Below are 25,030 nucleotides of genomic sequence, written 5' to 3' on the forward strand. Positions count from 1 at the left end.
GAATGCACGTAAAAATTCAAATGGATATAAGTGGTCGGTGTATGTGTTTGGAAGACGATCCGTCGGGAATAAGTTAGGTTAAGAGGAGTAATTGTGCAGTTTCTTAGAGGAAAAAGTAATGCTGTTGTCAAAATTTCACTATTTCTCGCAATGTCGGAAATAGAAGCATCTGGGGAATTAGTGTGTGTGTCAGAAGTCGGTGTTGAAGGTGATGTTAGTGACAGTGACATTATTTTGACTTTAAAAAAATGTTCCCTAGGAACTCATCAAACGGTCTCTGAAGCCTATCGCGAGAAAGCTAAGGATTGTGTTATCGTTGTGAGTTATGGAATTTACTGTAAAGTTGTGCCTTTCATTCAAATAACTTATATTCATTCATGTCGGTACTTCATATATACGAATACTTTTAACGACGTGATATTTTTATCTTTGAATATTTTAGGGCAGAGTAGTTGAAGTCAAAAGTGGAAGTTATCTTTCTGCAGTTCAAAAACTTATCGTACGTGAAAGTAAGTATTGGATTCATGAATTTCTTAATAAATATTGAGGATCAACTATTTCAGAACACATTAGCTGTTACTGGTGTAACCACATTGTTAGATATTGTCGATGGCAATTGTTTCACTTTTGTTAACTTGTGTTTGTAAATTTATAACTCGGGATTGAACTATTTGTTTGTCTTTGATCAAACTAGTTTCTTTATGACTCATCGTAAATTATTACAACAATTATTTAGAATTAGTATAACAGTCAAGACAGATTTAAGGCGTATCCAGCTCGTAAGCTCCGCTTCGGAAGTTCCGTTCTAAGCCCCGCCTACTACTCTCTAAATCTACTCTGTAGCAAACGTGATACAGAAATAAACTCCATATATATATTTTCAATAGTTTTTTCTTGGGATCTATACTTACGTAAGCAGCTATCGGTCATCAACTCCTTCCTCCTCCTCCTGTTCTGTTTCTATCAATTGTTTACTCAAATGCAATTTTTCTTTTGCATATCATACTACTTTTTCCCCAATTACTGCCCCAATTCTTTTAAAACTCGTCTAAAATAAGTGAACTATTTTACTGTATCTAGTTTGACTCATAATTTTATTTCTTTTCGTAGCGATCCTATTTCTGGATAACCTTGGTTTTTTCTCCTGCATTGTCATCCGAAACCTTTCACACTGCTTCTGGAATGTGGGTAGCCATAACTCAATAATCCCTTGGCTGACTGGATGATTCAAGCCCGATAGTCACAGAATCTAATTGATTTCATGAGTTCCCCACTTTCAACTCAACTTTCATCCATTCCTCCAGAGCTTAATATGCCTCTCTTTGTCATTGCCTGTGTGCATATGTTGGAAAGCATGGCTGATAATGGACAGCCCTGTCATCCCCTACCTAACACCATTCACATCCAACATTACTTACTCCTGTGCATTCTGAGACTCTGGTTTCAGATATAGATATATCTGTATATCCATCCAGTCTGCTCCTATCCTATTCACTACATACAAAAATTCTAGACAATATACTATTGAATGCCTTCTTGACATTCTTAAAATAAGTAACATTCTGGTTGTATTGTATATTTATCTATTTGTAATGCACCCTTTCTAAACATCTCAACTGCTTTCCCCTGATCAATCGTTTGCCTCATATATTCTTTTAATGATAATCATACTACCTCGGATAGGAGTAAAATTGAAATGAGGACCAAATAGCTCTTGTATGTTGTCCTTCTCTTTTTTGGGATGGAATTAATACTGATCTGAGGAAGTTTTTGGGACAATTTCCTCGCACATACTATGAGTGGATCCACTTTTTATTTCCCTTATGTCTTCTCCTTCTTGCTTTACCTGGACTTAAGCTGTCCTTATCAACTTCATACTCACTTTCAATACTTAGCTCGCTGTTCCAATATCCTTGCCATGTAGTTCTTCTATATGTTCTTTTCATCTTATATGAATCTCTTGTGCTTTGATTAATACATTTCTTGTGGCATCATGGATTTCCCTGTTATTTCTGACATTGCTTTCACTTCCCCTCATCTACAGTGCAACCATTTTACCCTTCTTCTTCAAACTGTCCACATTAGTCATAATTACTCATTTTTCAGCCACACTGAACCATCAACTTAAAATCAAGTTAAACAAAATCCCCCCCCCCCCACACATCATTAACAAACTTCCTCATGAAACATAACATTGATCCATCACTGGATCAATGTTATGTTTTATCAATTCAAAGAAAAGCACCAACAAATGTAGTTCAACATACAAGAAGAGGAAGGTAATCCGCACATAGCTTTTATAGCTTGTTTCTGTGATGAAAAAGCCATAGAAGGAATGGATTAATTTCTTACAATTATATTATCATATTCAAGCAGGTACAAATACATAATATATGCTTTAAGTGTGATAGTTGATAACATGGGGGCTTTCTGATCATGAAATTACTAACATCCAGTTTCTTAGCCAATACTAATGCAAGAATAGACCAGTGCAGTGATTTTCTTTTATATAGGTGATAATTTTTAGTTTAAATAATAATATAAATACTAAAATAATAAAATAATAGATGTCTATCATTTAGGATAAATTTTTCATGCATCCAGTGTAACTATAATAATGATATTTAAGAGTATTACACTGATATTCCACTGATTATATATTTTATGCTAGCTTTTGTTTAATATCAGATAGTTATCCTTTATTTAATGGGACAGACTATTTTACCATTTCATGTTGACCTTAGCCTGTTAAAATTTTCATGGTTATTCTCTTCATTACAGTTACTCCGGAGGGATCCAGTGGAAGCATTTTTGCTCTCTTTGTACTGGGAATAGTCGCCAAACATTTAAAGCAGTTTTCCATAAAAGTTAATGATTGGCTTATAATTCTTCAGTCTGAAATCAGTAAAAGCTGCCTCATCAATTTTTTGCATTTGCAGTCTCATCCTTATCAGCTACAGATAATTGTTAATTGTCCTCCAGTGGACAAGGATGCCCCAGCACCTGGAATTGCCATTCAGCTAATAAGGTCAAAGGTTGTCTCACTTTTGTAATTTACCAAAAGTTTTGGAATACAAGCATCACTTAAGGTCGCAGGGCCAGTTCACCTTAGGCCCTTTAGGTCCTTTAGTAGGTTAACCTTTAGGTCTCCTGTAGTATTTAAAAAATTGGAGTAAATAGCCCTGAATAAGGTAGAAATTAAAATATCCGGAAGTAATAAAAATACTATGGGAGATGGGGAAATGGAGAATAGCAAACTCTGGGACTACCTCCAGCGACAACCTCTGGCTATGCCCCTGTTTTGCAAACCTACATTTCTCTGTACCGAATCTATTAATGCAGTAATGATTTATGAATGATAAGCTAGTAATGTGGCGCAGTTTGCCCACTGAAACAGAAACAATCATGCCCCATCAGAATTTGAAAGTCCCCGAATTTCTTAGAAAAATATAGGAGGTGCCCAAATAGGTGTCACCTCTTCGTAGTAACTGATGATGTAACTACAGCGCTGAAAAATTATGAAGCTGTGGGATCTCTTTAGATGGGGACGATACATCTACTCAATACTCTGCAAGGCATTGTATGCATGTGAGGCAGGGGTTGTTATGGTGCCAGTCATGCACAAATACACATTTATTCATACACATGCTCTTATACATGAACACATGCACATATCCATGCACTCTTAGATACCTGCATGCAAGTGCAATAATGGGTGGTATGTTTGACCAAATGACCACGTTTTCTTTCTGCGTGAAAATGTCAGGGTACCTGGGTTTTACCCTTGCCATGACTGTGCATTGTGTGAAAGAATAATGAACCCTTGAATCTGTCGCTGACTGTGTCCGCTTCCTGGTGGTCAAATACTGACTATTCAAGCCCAGTGGTCAAATCTACCTAAATAATTTGGGGCGCACAATTTCCCTTTCTGAAATATCTAGATACATGATTGAAAGGATAGCATTGCAAATGTTGGGAAAGCATCATTTTAGGTATAAGAAAATCAAATGGTAAAGTTTCTATTTGGGGTTATCTTTTATGTGCAGGGAAAGGGATGAATGCTTGAAGAACTTGTGCTAGGTTGGTGGAATGTAGTCTGGCATAGGTGCCCGGGAGGATTACTACATCAAAGAGGTGAATGCTTGTACTAGATGTTCAAGGGTCACTGAATGGCAAATTTGAAGAGAATGATCAAATATTGAAGCTGGTTCAACATAAGTACCATAAAGGCGATAAGTGCCTAATTAAAATGTTGACATTAAAACTTGTTTCGAGGACCTTGAAAACATTTTATTTAATATAAATTTTATTGAATATTGTAGTGCCTGCATTATTCATTAGTTTAGGGTAACTTTTAATTCAAAAAGAAAATTAAATGGGGTTTTCCTCTTTCTGGGTATGTTTTTTTTTAGAATACTTGGGAGTAGCACTATATTTTGGCTAATATAGTGTGCAATTGTTGCAATCAGTGATCACATATTGGTTCATTCCCATCTAATCCTTATATGTATTCTGAAGATTTTAAAGTTATTCATACCGAGTAACATAACTACACTAACTAGCTACTTTGTATCATTATCTCAGAATTGGTCCTAATAGTTGGAAGTGCCAAAGTGTATGAATATATATTTATATTTGTTTTTCATGAATATGTATACCTTTCCTCTTGTGCCCTCGTCCATCGCTCCTTTGATGGGTGAAATAGCTCTCAAACGCCATCTCCTGGCCAAAGAATTGGGGCAGTTGGTTGCAAAAAAAACCCCCCCTCCCAGATTTCAGTGCAATTTATGTTTCCATGATAGCTCAAGTGGCTAAGAGCATCGACCTATTGAGTTGAAAGATCTGTGATCGAAGACCAGGTTGAGATAACTTTTTTACATTTGTGATCTGCTCTATTCCACATTCCCCACCATTCTTGCACACACACACATATATATGCATAGATATATATATATATATATATATATATATATATATATATATATATATATTTATATATATATATATATATATATTTATATATATATATATATATATATATTTATATATATATATATATATATATATATATATATATCTCTGTGCATGCATATATGTATATACATATACCTGTAAAAGATAATTTGGATCATATAAACCCAAAAAGCATGAAAGAGACAAAAGGGATTTTATAGTAAAATAGTTAATACTGCTTGCTCATTAAGCCATTCTTCCTTCATTTAACTGAAGATTTATTTTGTAATTAATTTAAAAGGATCCTGATGTAGTTAAACAGAAGTCAAGAGAACCAGGAGTGAATGAAAGTCCATTGCATAAAAATGAAGATAACACCAAGCCTAAAACAGCTGAGGAGGAATGTACTCTAATTCCAGGGGGAAAGAAAAGGCGGTTGATGGTTGTGAGTAGATTTGTTTATGCCATTCTTGTATGGTCATGAGGTCATGGTGATGGTCATTCCTGTATCATATGAGAAAATCATAATTCTTACCAAAAAAATGACATCACTGCCAACTGCAGCCTATGCTGTAGAATTTCATCTATTGTCCTCATTCATGTATGGTTGAGTTGAATGTATTAGTAAGAAGTAATTCCTCTAATTATGCTGTTGTTCAAGAAGCATATCTGATTAGGATTCAGATTGGGTCCTGGATATTTAAATTCAACTATCTATTCAAAAAATCGTTTGTTGATATGTTATTGTCCAAGATGAAATTATCAGAATGAAGTACTCTTTAAACATAAAGGTAAATGATGGCTATACAGCCGTGATATGGTATCAATTTTACGATAGTCTCAAACTGCATTAAAATCTTGATCCTACTCTTTTTGAAATTTGTTGTCTCAGGCGTAACTTTGTGGAATTTGCATAACATATTGAAATGTAATGAAATAATTGACTTTGTAATTCCACACACTTTGTGTGGAATATCAAAGTCAATTCCACACAAAAGTGTGTGGAATTACAAAGTCAATTATTTCATTACATTTCAATATGCTACTCTTTTTGCTTATTTACTGCAAAGACTGTTCAACTCTAAGATTCTTTGCTGAAGAAGATTCTATCATGTAAGTTTGCAACTGTTATATAACATAACTAGGAATTTTTTTCTTCTTTGAATTATTCTGATTTAAATAAAATATATTTATGACACTTCTTGTTGCAGGGAGAAAAATATATGCGATTGCAGGCACCTCTAGAACTAAAGAAGATAATCCCAAGGCGCTATTACAAAAGGTTGACAGAAATCACTATCAAGAACACGTGTGTTAACATAATGGGTATTATCGTAGATGTAGAGGTGAGTTGAGAGTGTGATTTCTATTTTTAGGGTTTTAATTATTATAACCCTCCTGTGGGCTACAATCTTGACGTGGTGGAAGGGTTTGTGCATTCTGATGACCCCTAGAGCTGTGCTGACAGGAGCAATTATCATTGCTCCTGGTAGGGTCACCCATCCCAGATAGGTCAAAGGTTAGGAGCCAGATGAAAGTCAGTCAGTGCAGCATCTGATCCTCAGTGAATTGGCTGCAAATACATCTAATCCCAGTGTTGCGGCCATTGAGTGATGGTGTCACATTAAAAACACTACTGAAGAAGGCAATGGGAAAACACCTCAATTATTATTCCCAAGAATATTATGATGGACAGTATAGAGAATGTGAGTCCTGACAACTAGAGGACTCAGCCCAATCGGCCATGAGTCGTGCCCGGCAGTCGGAGAGCCCAGGCTTCTGCGGTCGTCTTCTCACGAAACCCTTGCAAAGGAAAAGGAAAATCGACAGCAGAACAGATGACAAAGAAGAAGACTGAATTAGTTAGAATAGGAACTTGGAATGTTTGGTCAAAATTGAGGACAGGGAAATGAGAGACTATAAAGTGAGAGATGTGAGGAGGAAATATAGATATTTTAGGTCTATGCGAGTTGAGAGGGTAGGAGATAGTAGGGATTACTGGAGTAATAGTTATAGAGTAATATATGGCGGAGGAAAGAAGAGCCAACGAGGGGTTGCTATAATATTGAAAAAAAGGTAGGAAGAAGCATAGACAACATGAAGCAAGCAAAGGATAAAATACTACTGGTAGATTGAAATTGAAAATGAACAACTTGGCTTTTCCAAATAGAAATTTTTTTTATTTACGACCTAGTTTTCACTATGGTATAACATTGTTAGGTAAAAATGCAGGTCGAACACAGTATACGAGGGTGGTCTGAAAAGTTTCAAAACTCTAAAATTTCAGAAAAAATGTCTTTTATCTTTGGTAGGTCGGAAACATTTCAGACCACCCATGTATATATCTCTGGATGGAGGGGAAGAGGAGAGAGGAAGGGAAGGATTGGTTGAGGTAGGAAGAGGGGACGGAGGAGGAGGATTGGTAAAATTGATAAATTGGCAGGCTGGGAGGAGGGATTAATACAATGTTGCCCCCTCTCCCTACCTCAACCAATCCTTTCCTGCCTCCCTCCTCATCCTCCATCCAGGGATATATATATTGTTTGCCCTGTATTTTTACCTGACCATGTTATACCGTAATGAAACCTAGGTCGTAAATAAAAATAATTTCTATGTGGAAAAGCCAAGTTGTTTATTTTCAATTTCAATATGAATATTTTCCACCAAGTCACACCAGAAAGTTTTATTTTACTACTAGTAGAGGTAAAAGCAGAACTGACGAACCTGGTCATTGTTCAGGTGTACATGCCACCTAGCAATCCTTAGGAGGAAGAAGTTGATAGGATATACAATCAGTTAGGGTACATAATCACAGGTGTTCCTACAGGGAAACATTTGTTAGTGATGGGAGATTAGAATGCGATGGTGATGATGTGGGGGACTATGGCTTGGGTATAAATAATGACTGTGGGGAGAAAGCAATTGAGTTCTGCAGGAGACTGGTTAGTCATCACCAACACTTGGTTTAGATACCACAAAAGACATAGGCATGCATGGAAAATGTCAGGTGACTCAGAAAGGTATCAGTTGGATTATATTATGGTTAGGCATATATTCTGGGTCAGTGTGATCCATTCACAGAGCTTCTCGGGAGCGGATGTGGACTTATCACAATTTATTTATTATGTAGTGTAGCATCCGTTTCGTCTAGGAGTAGGTAGAACAGTTTATGTATAATGGAAAAGTTTTGGATCAATATGGTCAAAGTAGTAGGGATGCAAGGAGAAGAATTGTGCTAGTCAAAGAGGCTTTCACAAGGAGGAAGGAGTTGATGACAGGGACGTTGAGTAATGATATTAAGAAAAGACTCGTGAAAACTCTGACATAGGTAGCTATGCACAGCGGTGAAACGTGGCCATTGAAGCAGGAGGATAGACGTAGATTGGAGGCTTTTGAAAAGTGGGTTTTGGAGAAGAATGGAGAAGGTGAAATGGACCAAAAGGAAAACAAATGAGAAAGTACTTTGCATGGTGGGCGAGGAGAGGGGTTTGTTGGGAGAAATCCTATGGAGGCAGGAAAAATGGATGAAGTGTATATTGACTGGCAGTTGGATGCTGAAAACTGTAATAGAGGGGAGAATGTTAGGCAAACGAGGAAAGGGGAGGAACAGGATAGGGATATTGGATGGGATGAGAGGAGGAAGGAAGTACACAGAGATGAAGAGGGACCTGTTGCCGAGTATGATGCTGGATTGTATTTTTAAGGAGTAAAAAAGTTTTTATTTGGTTGTTGTTTCCATCCAAAACCTACCTTAACCGCTAGATTACCTGCATGCAGGGTGTGGCAACATATCTTCCTTTTTTGATAACATTTTGCATTTGAAAAAAAGGAATTTGGGTTGCCGTACCCTGTAATAATCATCATTATAAAGAATTGGAATGGCAGTTTTATGAAAATGTACTGGTATATCAGAAACAGATGTTTATAATGGCGAATATATGTCGAAACTTCATATATATTAACATACTGTATTTTAGCTTTTCTTATATCTTCATTTGTCGTGGAATTTTCATCGCACTTCACCGTTTAGTGGTACGTATTTGCTAACTTGTTGTAAATACACGGGCTTATACTTAAAAGCTACCATTGGGACATTCATTGGACTCTCATCTTGGATAGAATTTATAAATTATTTGTGCTTGCTTTTCAGTGTTAAGTCATTCCAGTGTCTTAGCACAATTATTAAAAATGTACTAATGGGTGAAGAAATTGCAGAAAAATTAAGTTTATATGATATTTTCTTTTGATGTAAGGAAAATGAAGGGGCTGCTACGTGGTTCCCGAGAAATACTTAATACGAGGTGTGTTCTAAAATTAAGGTGACTTTTCAAATTTTGCGGATCAATGCAATCGATTTTTTTTGTTTTATTATGTTGGTACACATGTTCCAAACATTTGTTAGTTTCAGCAATATAGCATATTTAGTTTGTTATTGGCAGATACAAATGTCAGACGTGTATGGTGTGCTCGGTGATTTTCTGCTATAAAAAAATGGGTCAATGAATTTGAATCAAATTTTGTGTACAAATGGAATTAAGTGCTTTAAAAGACTTTCAATGAATTTGAATCAAATTTTGTGTACAAATGGAATTAAGTGCTTTAAAAGACTTTAAATGGCCTGTGGCATACGGTGAATCTGCTCTGAGTAAACAAATGTTTGGTGCGAGCTCTTCCAAGATGTCTGAGAAGATGCCAATGATGAACCTTGCTCTGGATGCTCCAGCCTGTCAACAACAGATGAAAATGTTGAAGCAATGAAGAAAATTGTTTTGAAAAATTATAAAATTAGATAAGTTGCTGAGGATGTTGGCATATCGTTTGGCTCGTGCCATGCAATTTTTTGTGCATGAGACGTGTGTAAGCAGAGTTCGTTCCGAAACTGCTTAATTTTGACTAGAAGAATCATTGCATGAGCATCGCTCAGGAGCTGGCGATGATCCTGATTTGCTCAAAAGGATCATAACTGGTGATGAATCATGGGTATATGGTAAGGACGTTGAAACCAAAGTTTAATCGTCCCAATGGAAGAACCTAGGAGTACCAAGGCCGAAAAAAACTGGCCAAGTTCAATCAAATGTCAAGGTTTTGCGCACTGCTTTCTTCAATTACCATGGTGTAGTGCATCAGGAGTTCTTACCATAAGGTCATATGGTCGATAAAGAGTATTACTTTGAAGTTATGTACAGTTTGCAAGTAGCAGAGAAAAAAACATCTGGAATTGTGGAAAAACAATTCATGGCTTTTGCATCACGGTAATGTACCTGCTCACTCATCGTTGCTTATTAGAAATTTTTTGGCCAAAAGCAACACCACAATCGTGTCCCAACCACCATATTCACCGGATTTGTTCCCTGTGGGACCTTTTACTGTTCCCAAAACTGAAGAGACGCTTGAAAGGACTGAGATTTGCAAAGATTGAGGAGATAAAGACTGCATCACTGGAAGAGCTCAAGGCTATACTAAGAAGTGCTTATCAGAATTGCTTCAAGGATTGGAAAAAGCGTTGGCGGAAGTGTATTATATCTGTGAGGAATTACTTTGAAGGGGAAAACTTGAATATTGCAAAATAAAGAAATATTTTTTCATCAAAATATAAAGTCACGTTACTTTTAGAACCCAGTTTGTATTGTTGCCCTAGTGCTAAATAAAATGAATGTCTGCTTATTGAAGTACATAGCATAATAATAAAAACTATAACTGGTGCAAAAGTTGAAGTAATATGATCTGCGCCGTAGAATATTTCAAGTATATATGGTATTTATTGAGAATGAATTTGTATCCATTCGGTTGAAATTCACACAGTAACTTTTCTTATCTTAAGTCATTTTCATTTTTTTATCATGAAAGAGAGTGGGAATACTTCGTTTCCCTGTTAATTGAATCTGGAGGAATGGAAATTAATATTATAATTCAAGATATCCACTACTTTGGTAATATCAGGAAAAAGTCCAAAATTACTCAATTTTCTTAAATAATACAGGAAAAAATCGGGAAAGGGCCAATTTCTTAAATTTAAGTTAAGAATATGATATGTACTTCAAGATTTATTGGAAAGATGTTTCTTTTAGTTGAGTGACAAGTTCATGTTTGACGTAGGCCATTGTGAATGCAAGCCCCATCTAAAATTAAAACCATATCCAGACTGATTTAGTGAGGCCAGTGGCAATGGCAGTATTAATTGATGGCTGTAAGTTCTCTGCAAGGAATTACCTAATTGGATTACAAACAATTGAAACAACCATCAGAAAAGAAATGATATGTTTTGTCAGGAAAATATGAAAAAAATTCAGGAATAGACATATAAGAAATGTGTAGCCATCCTGTCATCATCACAAATTTCAATAAAAAGGGCCTCACTGAAAAGGAAGTATTGAAATAGAATTAGAAAATGGTTCAGAAAATATTTTTTTTAATGAAGGATAGAACTAAAAATCAAACCCCCAAGCTCTTTGTGATAAGTTTGGACATTTTTCTAATTGATAAACGTGACAAACTCAGTTTATACTTTCACTTGTAAAATGGCTATAATTCATCCTCGCCACTGCATTGAAAAGTTGCTTGACCATCATATTTAATGGGATAATGTGTGAATTTTAGATTAATTTATTTCTTTTTATGGAATATTTCTAGCCATTATTGTATATACATGCATGTAGTGAAATGCTACAGACAAATAAAAATTTAGTATTGGTAATTAAATTTCTCTAAAAAATTTTTGATTCGCATTTTACTTTTAAGCGTCTACCAGTCAAAGTAGACACAAGGGCCAACCAAAGCTATACTTCTAGAAGTGTTGCCCATCACTCTACTTTGTATCATTCTTCAACTCCACTTACTTTCAGCCTCCCTTTGCCCTATCCAAAATACCTAATGATTTAGTTGCAACTATGTGTGATTAAATTTTGACTTTTTTTTGTAGAATGGGTGCAAGTGTTCAGAAAAAAAAGAACATATACTGATTTATCTTCAAGATGAGTCTTCACGTGGAAAAAAATTTATGCTAAACTTATTATCATGTAAATCTGACATTCCACCTCTTCACAAGCTGTATATTATGAGAGCTTTAAATGTTATGGTAAGTAATCAAATTATGTTGAAATGCCGTTCCTTTGTTTACATTTGCTGCTCCTTCAGTGTATTTACTGCTTGGAAATGTAAACATTTATTCTTGTGGGTTGCTTGAGCCCAAAATAGTATATTTATTATGATAAGCAGTCCATGTTTTTTTGCTTGAATATTTGTATCAAATCAAAACTAATGAGGACCTTAAATTGATTTTAGGCTTTTGCCATAGTTAATGAATTTTTGCCTAGATTATGAAATTTTACATGTTAAGATCACTTTATGGCTCAGTGTTTTTCTTGCATTTTAGAAATGTAAGAAACTTTTACCATTACAAAATGAATGAGTTCTACTTTGCTGAAGGTGCTCACTGTAAGAAGAATGTTGAGCCCCCAAAAGTCTCCATGTTTATCTACCAATTCTGTAATGAGTATTATATAAATATATATTACAGATAAATTTGCTTTTTTAACCATCTATATTCCGTAATACACCTTTGTGCATTTTCAACTGTCCTCAATATCACATGACACCTTTCTCTTCCCCCCTCATGTAATACGTTTCTGTCATTAATACAATCTGTTGCTCACAGATCATGTAAAATTTGGGTGATTTCATTTGATGTCACATTTCTTTGAAACCTTCAGTCATATCAGTATCACACTTTGTTGTACCCATTTCTCAATTGACTGGACCCTAAAGGAGGTAGGTGTTTGCATTAAGTATTAGGGGTTGCAAGAGAAGAATTTTCGTTATATACCTTATGTGCCACAGTGGGTTTAAAAGTTATAACATCTTTTTTTTCAATTAAAGGATCTCGCCTAGCTTCTTTTTGTTCAGATTTAAAACAACGTCATGTGAATGCTGAAGGCTCAATAGTTACTTGCACAGTAGACAGTGTTGAGTTTTTGGTATTGAGTATTTGGGTGAAATCTTTCAGATGAAGGTAGGGGGAGCAAAGGATTAGTAAAGATGCAAAATTGGAGGAGGGAGAATGGGAAGGGGAAATTTTGTTGCATGCATGAAACCTATGAAGGTAGTAGCTGTGTTCATCCAGCAATTTCGTCTTGAAAAATAAACTTCTTTCCATAAAAATGCCATGATTATGGTATGGGTGTTTTATTTGATGAAGTCTAAACAGGCATAGTATCCTTATGTATTCGAAATCACTCTTCTTGGGTCTTCAGTTCTTGATTTCATAGTAAATTTCCTCTTATCAGGATATATGTAGTATTGTGAAGTGTCCCGCCAAATCTAATAAACAATTTGAAAAATTAATCCTTCATATGTTCCCCCATTCCCATCAGGAAGGCTGTGTGCCAAAAATTAGCAACATCTTCAGTCAAGGCCATTTGCATGTTCCTTATGGAATATAGGGCATTTTTTTGTTGCATGTAAGGATTTTCCCTATTGTTTATTGTGTGTTAAACCCTGTCTAAAATATCGTTGATTTTTATTTAATGGTTAATTTAACCAGGAGTATCATATAACCAGTTTACCATATTTATTCATGAAGTAATTCTTTTCATGTTAGATTCAAAGCGAAAATAATGAAGCTGTGGGATGGGTTAAAGCTGGAGAGCTCTTGGCCACTATTGACAGTGATTGTGAGAAGCCTGTTACTCTATTGACAGTTCAAGAAAATTGCACATTGCCAGGTAAGACAATCTAAACAAAAAGATCAAAATTGTATTAAAAAATTTATCACATGCAACCTTACATTTGGATATGAAAACGGTGCCATCTTGGGTAAGATTTGTAAACTTTTTAGAACTCACTTGTGCAAGTTATGAATCCCATATATGGAGTATTCATGAGTGAGCATGGTATTGAAATGTAAAAATGATTGGTATTTATATATCCATCGATATGCCGTATTTTCTTAAATCTAAAGTACAGAAATCAAAAAGGAATAGCACATATGAATTGGGAAGATAATGTGCTAAACTATAAGAAATTTCATTCTTGAATTCCCTAAGATATAACTTGGTTTGATACCTTGCATTTTATGAAAATACTGAACTAGTGGTGGAAAATTTTTGCGGGAATAATGCTTATGCTATTGAAGCTATTTATATAAAGTAGCTTTTTAACATCTTTTGTTACACCAGGTATTTATTCTCAATTCAATATAGCTTTATTTTATGTCTTTCCTCTGAAAAACACTCCAATTAAATTGAAGTCATAAAATGCCTCTGATATCCGACTGCTTAGACACATGCTGGAGTTAAGTGATTGGTGATATTTTACTCCATGGAATGTAAATTTTGCATCTGTCTGTTTAAATTTTTTTCCTCAAACATGTTGATTATAAGAAAAAATAAATGGTTTTGTAGTAAATGAACTGCTAGTAGTAGTTTTGAGGGGAGGCGACCGACAGCTGAGGTCATTTGCGCCATAGGGGATGGATAGGAAAGGATGAAGGGTGGAGAGAAACCCGGCGTCGGCATTAGCCTACTCTTTACGAAAGGCGCCAAGGGGTCCGCAGTTTAACGTCCCATCCGACGGACGGCGTACTCACTCAAAGTGCCCTCCACAAAGCACCTCAAGGAGGGATCGAGATACCTCTGAAAAATATTCAACACCGCCGGGATTTGAACCCGGGCCCTCTGGGTGGGAAGCCATTCTTCATTTGTGTTGGGATATGGATAAATGGTCCTTTAGGTTAATTCTACCATAGCCAATCAAAATGGAGCTAATTTTTAGAAGAAATTAGAATTAAAATAAGTACCAATAAAATTTACTTATGAGATAAAATTGAATGATATTTAACCATTTCATTTGATTTCATTCCAAGTTTTATTAAAGGTAAGCTTGCATAACTGATAGGAAACTTTATCATTACAGTGACCTTTCCCAAACAGGAAATTGTCATTTACATATGTTTTGTTGAATTTTGTTTTTCTCTTGTCTTATGGCCGTAAATCATTAACAATTACATGTTACTTCAAGAAAACACACAAGATAAGTACAGTGGTTACCCTATACATTGCAGAACAATGAAAACTCTGGACACTTGATCATTAGAGAAACAAGGAGCATTGGTACCTTTAGCTCTCTAAATCACAATTGATATTAATGACCAAATAATCATGACAAAAATGAACAGTTCTCAGTGATGTAAGATAGTACGTATACCTCCAGCAAAGTTCAACTAAAACTACCCATGGTAATTTAAATTATGTAGTGTTTTAAGATAATTCTGAAAATCTGAAATGATGATAACTGTCTAAACATCCAATTGGAACATTAGTTTCCATCATTGAAATTGGGGATTTCCCAGTTTTATGGTACAACCTTTTGTTTACACCAGATTGCTAGGTACTATTTACCAGGGTTTTGGGGATGAAATTGTGTAGGGGATACATGACTAAATACGGTGAGGAAAAGGCTTGCCCTAAAAAAACTGGAAATTTTGCCATAGCATTTGACCGAGCTATTGTGCTAGACACCCAAACAGTAATTATTTGTCACTGGATTCTCTTATGGAAGTTTTTTCACAGATTAAACAACTTTTCTGTGTTTTTTAGTTCTCAAATTGGTGTTCCTGCAATTGTTTTTAAAATTCTCTTTCCATATTTTATGCATGTTCTAATTAGCAACGAATAGCTTGGTTTCTTCACTTCTTCATATGTGATTTTATTTTAGATAGTCTTAAAATCTGACCGTGCTATAAACTGCACCTTAAGGTAGGTTAGTCATGAGATGAGAATCTTTTCTAGCCAATTTTGCTGTTATTAGTAAAAAGGCCAACGAAGCATTTCAAAGATTTCTCCACGTCTCTATAGTTTGTCTTTTCTCGTGTATCTAAATATAATGTTATATCACCCAGGCTGTTGTTTGCATGGAGGGTTTGTAAAAAGGTAGCATTTATGTCGTCATAAAATGGCAAAGAATATATGAATGAGTTAAAACTTTCATTTGGGAATAATGGCATTATTTTCAGTGGTATATTTGGTTAGCAAGATTTAAAGTTGATGTTTGGTTGGCCTGATGTCTTGTGGACAGTTATATTTTAAGATGCCAAATTGAATAAATAATGATTTCAATCATTTTAACCTCTTTAATGTGAAATTTCTTTTTGTTCCCAGAGGAGGAAGAAGAAAGAATCTTGGAGCTCCGGAAATTTGTTAAAACTTCTCTTTCCCTGGGTGTAATAGAAATTCCGAGCAGAGAAAGTAGTGTCACTCCTGTGCCTGAAAAAAACTTGCAAGCTGTCACTACTAATATCTTACCTGATATTAAAGAGGAGGTAATTATTCATAAGGATAATGGATGCATGTTTAGTTATTTATAATTTCTGAGAAATATTGAACTGATGTCTTTGAGATGAACTGGATGTCTCTGAAAGCAACCCATAAAATCTTGGTACACCTCATGTTTAAATACACACCAACTTTACGAAAATTTTGGCTAAGGGAAAGACAGAAAATTAAGTAGTGGAGGCATAGGATATTGTGTTGATCATTTGGTTTTATACTACTGAAATGCATGTGACCATTAATAATTAGCAGGCTTGAGAGAAACTTAATTATTATTGATTTTTGAATGAGCCACTAAAGAAAAAGTTTTGTTAACTGTAACTTAAAAAAAAGGAATTCAAACATTTATAGGAATATAAGCATGGTCATGCCATCAAAATTGCATGAGAACAAGTATTTTATTTTTAAAATCGGGACTAGGGATAGAATATCAAACAAAGAGAAACAAAGTGTGTAAATATAGCGAAAATAGTCTAGTAACTCCTCTGGTCATTAGAACGTTTTAATTGTTTCAATTACATATTATTACTTAGTTATTTACCATTTAATGTAGGTTTTAGATGAACATTGACTGAAAATCACCATATTTCTTAGCTTCATCTAACAGGACACACCCTGCAAACAGTTCTATTCCCCATGCTTGTCATCCCCTTTATTCCATCCAACATGCCCATTGTGTACCCAGTATCACGCCTGTCTATTGATCTACACTCTATTCAGCATTCCATTGGGAATCAAAATTTTCTCCATCCAATTTTCCTGTCTGCTTGGGATTTCTCCTGACAACCTCTCTACTCCACCATCATGCCTAGCACTTCTTTGTTTTCCTTTCTATCCAATTATCTTTATGCATCCTTCTCCACCCTCAAATACCAAACCCCTCCAATCTGCACTTATCATCTTGCATCAGTGACCATGTTTCCAAACTATTTAACCCTGAACTCGAAATCTAAGTTTTCACTGATCATTTTTAACAGCCTTATGTGCTCACCATCTCTGTCACCAGTTCCCCCACCTTGTGTTTGCTTCTTTGTCTAACAAAAAATCTTTTTCCTATGTACCTACTGCTTTGACTAAATTGATCCAAAACACTGCCTAGATTGTTAAACATGATATTGTTTATTATGAATACAAATGCAGGACCTGTGAGAAAATCAATGTATGTTAAGATGCTCCGTGCAAGTGAATAGTGAATAGCATGTATGGTGAGTTGTATTTGGCATAATTTTTTATACATCTGCCAATGCTAAAATTCTTTGTTATGTGAAAATATGAATCTAAAAACTTTGAATTTATAACTCCAGTTATTTCTAAAAAACTGGACTTTTATTCAAAAGTTATTGCATTTCCTCTGGTAGTTTTATTTCCTCTGAGATAAATGAAGGGGTATCATAATCTTTAAAAAAATTGAAAAAATAATCACGATAGAAACCTAATATTTATTTGTTATTGTTATGACTTCTCTGCATAAATCCCATCCAGAGTTTTTAATAATTATTTTGTTCTATTTACCCAGGTAACTTTATTTCCTCTGATATTAATGAGGGGGCATAGTAAACTTTTAATTATACACCTTTGACATGTGCAGTTCTTTGTGAGTAATTTTTGAAAAACTGCTGTGGCTAAGATCAGTTTCATTCATGATCATTTGGATGGTTGCTCTTTGGTCTAACAGAATAAAGTCCTCCACTATGAGTGATGGTCTATACACCTCTTGGATCATCTGCGAGGAACACGTGGCCAGTTTGAAAATTCCTTTTCCACCTATCAAGTGTGCCGTATGACGGGCTATCATTTCCATAAACTGCCATCATTTAATTGTGGATTTGCAGGGTACTGTAACCTTTCAAATGAAGGAATATAATCACACTGAATTACTCCATTCTATGGCTTCCGGGAGAAAGCAAATAACACTTACAGCTATAATTTACTACATTATGTACATAAGGATCAATGAATATGCAGAATAAATTTTATCCAGGTATCTTGATTATTTCTTAGTAATAATTACTTAAAAATGATACTCCCTCTGGAAGTAAAGGATGTGGAGACCTAAGCTACCTACAAAATGTTAGAATGTCAAGTGCTATCTCAATGGCCTTTCAATTGTGACATCCACCAAAATTTTACCAAATGCATTTAGGACCATATCATAGTAGTTTTACTGTTTTGTAAAATGTACATTGGATGGATTGTTAGGTATAGGCATTCCAAGCATAAATATTAGCTGTTCATTTTATTAAAATGCTTTTTTAATGGTTCATTGCACCATATAAGGGAAGAATTTGACCCCTCGCAAAGCTTTTTCCAGATTACTAGTTCCAAGTTGAATGCAGAGTTGAATTGGTCTCATATATTTAAACATGATCTTGTTGATATCCACTAATATTCTATTCTTGTTTTGGTGTTTATGATCTCATGGAGGGTGCATTTTGATATTTAGTGCATGAATACTTAAAACGTAAATGAATACATGATTTTTTTCAAATTCTTCAATATTTTTTGTTTGAATTTTTTATGCCTTTTGAGTTGTGACCTTGAGTTTGATCTGTCATTGGTGAAAAGTGTCACAAATATTATACTGTGAAAATCAAATTTAAGTTATTTTGATCAAAACTTTTTTTTCACATTGATATCTCAACTCTGGCATGAGATACAAATGTTTTTAAGATTTTGCACATTGAAAAAATGTAATGTATTAAAAGTTAACAACTTTTGTAATCCATAGTGTTGTGGCATAAAAGTCTTTTGTTATAGATTTGAGGTTCTTTGAATTTTTATTTACAGGATTAACAAATTAAGAAGATAAAATAATGGTAAGGCATTGATTGAATGGGACCAAACCCTTGGCATGAATCTCATCATGGGTTCTAAAGTTGAACTCAGCAGTTTCCATTGAATGGGTTCGACTTCCATCCCTGGTTAATTTTTGAAAACTAGGAGCCACTGTGAAACAGGCATCATAGCTAACACATTACATGATGTCCATTTCATATTGATGTCAAATGCCTATATCATAGTGGGACACATTATGATGTGTGTTACATAGTAGTCAGAAATACCCACATAATATTAGCCATTTTGATAATTGACATTTATTATAAAAATAAAATTTGAAGTTGATAGATTGTTTCATGGCAGCCAAGTAGTGTGTGTTTGGCTGATGAAGGAAGGCTCCTGGCTTTTGACTAAAAAACTCTTTTTAAAGTAATGCTTGCATTGGATGACAGCTAGACACAAGCTGGGTTATTTTCTGGAAAGTTCCTGGTGTCACAAGAAAAGGAACTTTTTCACCTACTGATATCTGAATGTCACGTACCACAGTGTTTGGTAGGGATAGAGGTCTCTCTTTAGTTATACTTATGAGCAACCCTGAGGTTAATTATTATGGTTCCTTTGCTATTCTCTTGTTGAATGAATTCATTAAAACTTTGCTTTTGATGTAATAAGTTTAATGTACCCTTCTCATGGAATATTGAGCTATCTTGCTGAGCTGCGGTGAGAGTAATTTTTTTATGTTGACATGGTGTGTGATTGAGAATTGTGTTCACAGCCTTGTGTGGATGTTCTCAGAAAATTGGATAAGTTATGGCTAAGACGTGTGTTGTAGTGCATATGTACCAACTTTTTATAACTCTGTATAGCATGTTGATTCAATGATAGTGTTTGATTATACAGGAATATTGGTTTGCATAATTTTTAACCCTACAATTCAACAGCAACTGCAATGAAATCAGTATTCTACTGTAGAATAGGTTCTGATGATATTCCCTGAAAACTATTAAACCTGACCCTTGGTCATGTAGTCTATAATGCACTGATGGAGGGAATTCTTTGGCATCCTGAATCATAAACAAAAGCAAATGCAATAAATGAGTCAGCTGGGGTGAGGTATGTGTGCCACACATCAAGAGATTGAGAACATGATCTGAATCATGGGCTATAAAACAAATGTCTTTCTTACAGGAATCATTGAAGCTATGTCTTGACTTGACCACAGAAAATCAGCAGTCAGAAAGCAATTCCATTTCTTCTGAAGTACCTGCCAACATTCGAAAGGTAATATGCATTTAGTTGATGCCTAATATACAACCAATCTTATAGTTTCACTGGGTTGTTACCCTTAGACAGATAATCCTTACCCTTACCCTAATCCCTATCCTTATCCTTTACCCATAACAGATAATCAAAGCCTATGTAGCTGAGCCGAACAGTTTATAAGGTTACTAAATGTTATCACTCTGTGAATTCACCAACAAAATAATGGAAAAGGGATCAAATTAGTACTTAAGTAAATATGTTTGGATTTAGAATTGGAAGGGGTATTCATGATGCCAAAGGAATAATGAGGTCACTAGTAGAAAGTAGCGTAGAGGATTACCAGGATGTATTTGTATGCTTTGTAGATGCTGAGGTATTTGAAAAAGTAGGTAGCATAGCAAATGAAAAGTTTGCAGAAGATAGGAGTAGACTTTAGAAATAGATAAATAATTCGGAATCACAGACTGCGGGTGTGGACAGTGAACAATGAATCAGGATGGACAGTTCCAGGCAAGGGAGTATAAAAATTATATCCATCATCACATGTTCTTTTCAAGATATGCAAAGTCTGTCCCAAAAGTAGTAGGACTAATTTTTCTTGGATAGACAGATGGCTGGGTGGCAGTTTCTCTGGCTGAGTTCAAGGAAGGCAAAGAAAGGGTCTTAGAAAAGGTTGGCAGCCACTGTCAGGAACCGGTTATTGGAACAGTGCAATGCCATCAAATTTTGCATGAATCTGCACAAAAGGAAAGAGACTCATGGCAGTTTATGGTGATAACGCCATGGGTAGATCGGGTATTTTTGAGTGGCACAAGTTGTTTCTGGAGGGAAGAGAAGATATTGAAGATACCAAACATTCAGGATATCCTTTGACCTCAAAAAGTGATGAGAATCATGTAAGATTGAAGGCTTAATTGGACAGGGATCACAGATTGTTGGCATGATTTCTGATGAACTTGGCATCCCTAAAAATGGTTTGCATCGACTTGTGACTGAAAACATGGGCATGAGAAATGTGCACAAAGTTGGTGCCACAAGTGCTCTCAGACGAACAAAAGGAAACTTGCACGTGGATCTGCCAAGAGCTTCTCGAACATGTGAGTGAGCATCCACATTTTTTAGACAGCCCCTCCAGACTTCTTCCTCTCCCCTGCCACAGGTCCATGCTGAAAGGACATCACCGCAGCTCGGTGGAAGTATTACAACAGGCCATGATGAGGTAGCTTAGCAGTATTCCAGGTGCTGCCTTCAAGAAGGCATATGAGGCTTGTAAAATCCACTGGCAGTGGTATGTGGGCACAAAGGTGCTTATTTGTAGGCTTTTGAGTGAATGTGTATCAATTCTGGCAATATTTTTTTTTTAATCGACGCAATCCTACTACTTCTGGGACAGATCTTGTATGCGTGCAGAGGAAATAGAAAATGAGGTTGAGGAAAGGCTGGAGTGAAAGTAGATGGGAAACACTTCAATTCAAATTTGTGAATGATCAAGGCTTAGTTAGCCAGTCTGCCAAAGGATTACAATCATTACTTAGGGAATTGGAGAATCATTGTGATAGATTTGGGATGAAAATCAATCCAGATAAAATGAAGATAATGGAATTCTCAAGAAAAAGAATAGTTAAGATAAACCATGAGGTAGGGGGGCATCAACTAGAAGTTGAAATAGTTCATATTTTTGGTAAGTGATCTTGAGGAGGATGTGAAGATAATATGAGACTTAAAAAATGTGTTATGTGAGGACACCTTAATAAAGTTGCAGGGGTTAAAGATGGGCATCTTAACTAAAACATAGACCAAAGGTCAGTGAAAACTTTAATATGAAGTGTAGCTTTGGTACGATTGGGAAACTTGGTTGTAGAGGCAAGAGGATAAGCATAGATATGGTGGCTTTTGGGATGTGGGTGTGGAGAAGTATGGGAAGTGTTGAGTGACAGAAAAGGAGGTAAATGATGAAGGTCTAGATGTTGTATAGGAAGAGAAACAGCTGTTGGGAGAATTTGAAAGAAGGCAGGGCAAATGGATGTAGAATTAAAGATATTTTGTGTTAAGTTGGGTGTCATGAGTACAGTAGTTTGTTGTGCCAGTGTCCATAACTGACCCTAAGCTAGTTGTCTACTAGTAGTAAAATTACTACCTTCAAGCATGCATATTTTTCTTCTGGTGACATTAAATGAGTCCTTATTATCAATTTTATCAAGAATCAAACAAAACTTGATATCACTTTGATTAGGGTGGTCTCTCATCACAAAAATAATGTAACCTATGGTTTCAGGCTTCATTTCATAGTAGTATTTAGTATTCATATTAAAAGATTTTGTACTCTTCCATAGACTTAAGTTAATATTCATAAGGGGCATGTATGTGTATTTTATGGGGGCCACAAGTGTACTCCTAGTGTTAACTAGCAGACTTTTCAGATTCATATCTGAAAATATTCCTGTTTGATAGTAGTGATAGAGCCAATAATTATGCATGAGAGGGAAGTTTATGCTTATGGATCCTTACAAAGGGGTAGAAGAGTTAAAAAGAGCCAATAATGGCCTAATAAAGTTAGATGATGGACCTATAGGACAGAGTGGTATACCACCCATTGTGAAAGGCTTAAGTTTCAATGCAATGTGAAAATAATATTGGAAAACTAAATAGACTTTAAAATAAGTAAGGAAAAAAAATAGATTAACAGAGACAATATGAATTTTTTAAATAACCTGGTTAAAGTTTTTATTGTAGCTAATTGGTTCATGCCTTCTCCCAGGTGCTGGTTCTATTCCTCCATTTTCCCATTGAGTAACAGCAGGATAGCCTCTGAAAGTTATTCCTCTAATGTGATTCAGATGGTGCAGATGTTTGATTGGTATTGGGTTGCAAAAATAACTGTCTTTATTCTAATTTAAATTGATTTGAGTTATTTAAAACATGAATGAGCTTTTTCAAATAATTAACATGAAGGAAGACATTTGGGCCTTCTGGTGGTCAGAGCACTTAGCTGCTGACCAGACAGTAGTTTCTTCATGTATTAGGTAATCTAAGTGTGTTTTTGTTTTACTATCTCTTTTAATTAGCTTGTGACTAAAAAATAATATGTAGTTATTTGAAAGATTTTATAGATGGATTTTATATAGATAGATTTTATTCATGGTTGTGTAACCAAAAATGATATACCTGTAGTTTTTCGTTATTATTTATCAGTGCTTTTCTATTCTTTCATAAGAAACCAGAGATGCAGGCTTGTCCTGGTGGAGAGGAAATAGACCGCAGTAAAAGTCCATCATTGCCGACTCCTGATATTGGTTCTGTTGAGAATGAGATGCAGGCTATGTGGAATTTCATAATTGAGTGCTGATGTGATTAAACTTTTTCAATGTTTATTTTAAAGAGGGTTGAAGGGTATTCTATTTTAAATTAATAAAATATCTCCGAATGTGATTTAGTTCTTAACTTTGATGTTCTTAACTTTGCCCACAGTGAATCCCAATGTCTACTTTACATTCAATGTATACATACACACATTAAAATATCATTCTGTAATTTGGTCACCATTTTCACTAACTCTCTTATTAAAAACTGGAGCAAGGAGGTCTTTGGAACTATATATTCCTCAAACCCCTCCCTTAACCTTGACTTTCCTTTCCCTTCCTTGCCTTTTCCCTCCATAATTTTACTTCCCCTTCCTCAACTCCACTGACTCTTGTGTTTAATCTCTGCTTTACTCGAGTGAAGATGGTCACTATCCCTTGCAATTGAATGTTAGATTCCTAGGAGACTGGAGAGGAAGTTCATAGTAGTTTTTATGGAAGGTGACCAACAGCTAAGTTCATTTGCACCATTAGGGATGGATGGGAAAGGAAGGGTGAAGAGAAACCCGGAGTCGGCATTAGCCTACTCTTGTCGAAAGCATCAAGGGGTCCGCAGTTTAACGTCCCATCTGATGGGCATTGTATTCACTCAAAGTGCTCACCACAAAGCACCTCAAGTAGGGATTGGGATACTGCTGAAAATGTCTCCAGGATTTGAACCTGGGCCCTCTTGGTGGGAGGCCTGTGCTTTAGCCACCACACCATTGCGATCCCCGTGGAAGTACTTCTCTTTCTGTTGTTAGGGTGACCATGTACTGACATCCTATGTACTCCTTCCTTTCATTCAACTTTTCTGTATCATAATAGCCTCCTTTGTTCATGCTAACTCTTCAAATTTTTCCATGTACCATATAATTACTGTGTTTCTGGGCCTTAAGATGCATTCTGGTTTTTCAGGTTAGCATTTAAAGGCAGCAAAGATCAAATTATTTTGGTGTTAGCACTAAATGCAATGTGTTTTGAGCCATGGAAGTGTCCCCATCCTCCCCAGAGATGCACCCCTGACCAGCTCTTGTGGGTCATCAAGTTGGGCTTAGCAATGGACATTGTGGTGTCATTGGGATGCTGAAACTAAGTGTACAAAAGGGAAGTAATTGTGTACAAGTGAGAACAAATGGGGAATTAATTGTTTTGCCCCCAAGTTGAAGGAAATGGATAAGTAAGGAAGTAATGTGCCCCCCCCCCCCTGCCCACTCCCCAAAAAAACCTGGTTGATCTCACTGTGTGGTGAGACCTCAGCAAAAACCCTCCATCAATTAAATATATTTCTCTTCTTTTTTTTCTTTATTTTAATTCTTTCACTATTCTTTAGCTTGGAGATTGCATTTATATTTCGAGCATGCAGAGGTCCTG

General features: G+C 35.6%; 1 protein-coding gene across 2 annotated transcripts; it reads left to right on the top strand.

Moving 5' to 3' along the window:
• Positions 1 to 23,747, top strand: LOC139692274 (uncharacterized). 2 transcript variants are annotated; one of them, XM_071590354.1, is made up of 10 exons: positions 1 to 318; positions 443 to 509; positions 2,782 to 3,035; positions 5,255 to 5,398; positions 6,165 to 6,299; positions 11,873 to 12,028; positions 13,550 to 13,673; positions 16,107 to 16,267; positions 20,244 to 20,336; positions 23,533 to 23,747. In XM_071590354.1, exons 1-10 carry the CDS (start codon positions 151 to 153, stop codon positions 23,662 to 23,664), a joined length of 1,434 nt encoding a protein of 477 aa, XP_071446455.1. In that variant the 5' UTR covers positions 1 to 150; the 3' UTR covers positions 23,665 to 23,747. The 2 variants fall into 2 exon arrangements, with proteins under 2 accessions (XP_071446455.1, XP_071446456.1); XM_071590355.1 differs by having other exon boundaries at positions 5,255 to 5,395.
• The last annotated feature ends 1,283 nt before the right edge of the window (positions 23,748 to 25,030 follow it).

The sequence above is a fragment of the Hetaerina americana genome, unplaced genomic scaffold (assembly GCF_022747635.1).
Source record: "Hetaerina americana unplaced genomic scaffold, ioHetAmer1.1.p SCAF_4, whole genome shotgun sequence".
Classification (NCBI taxonomy): Eukaryota; Metazoa; Arthropoda; class Insecta; order Odonata; family Calopterygidae; genus Hetaerina; species Hetaerina americana.

Bases quoted from the DNA above. Each gene is read 5' to 3' on its own strand.
- LOC139692274 (XM_071590354.1), top strand. From the start codon at position 151: ATGTCGGAAATAGAAGCATCTGGGGAATTAGTGTGTGTGTCAGAAGTC. The intron at 5,399-6,164 runs GTGAGTAGATTT...TTCTTGTTGCAG, and splicing joins AGAAAAGGCGGTTGATGGTT to GGAGAAAAATATATGCGATT. The intron at 20,337-23,532 runs GTAATATGCATT...TTCTTTCATAAG, and splicing joins TACCTGCCAACATTCGAAAG to AAACCAGAGATGCAGGCTTG.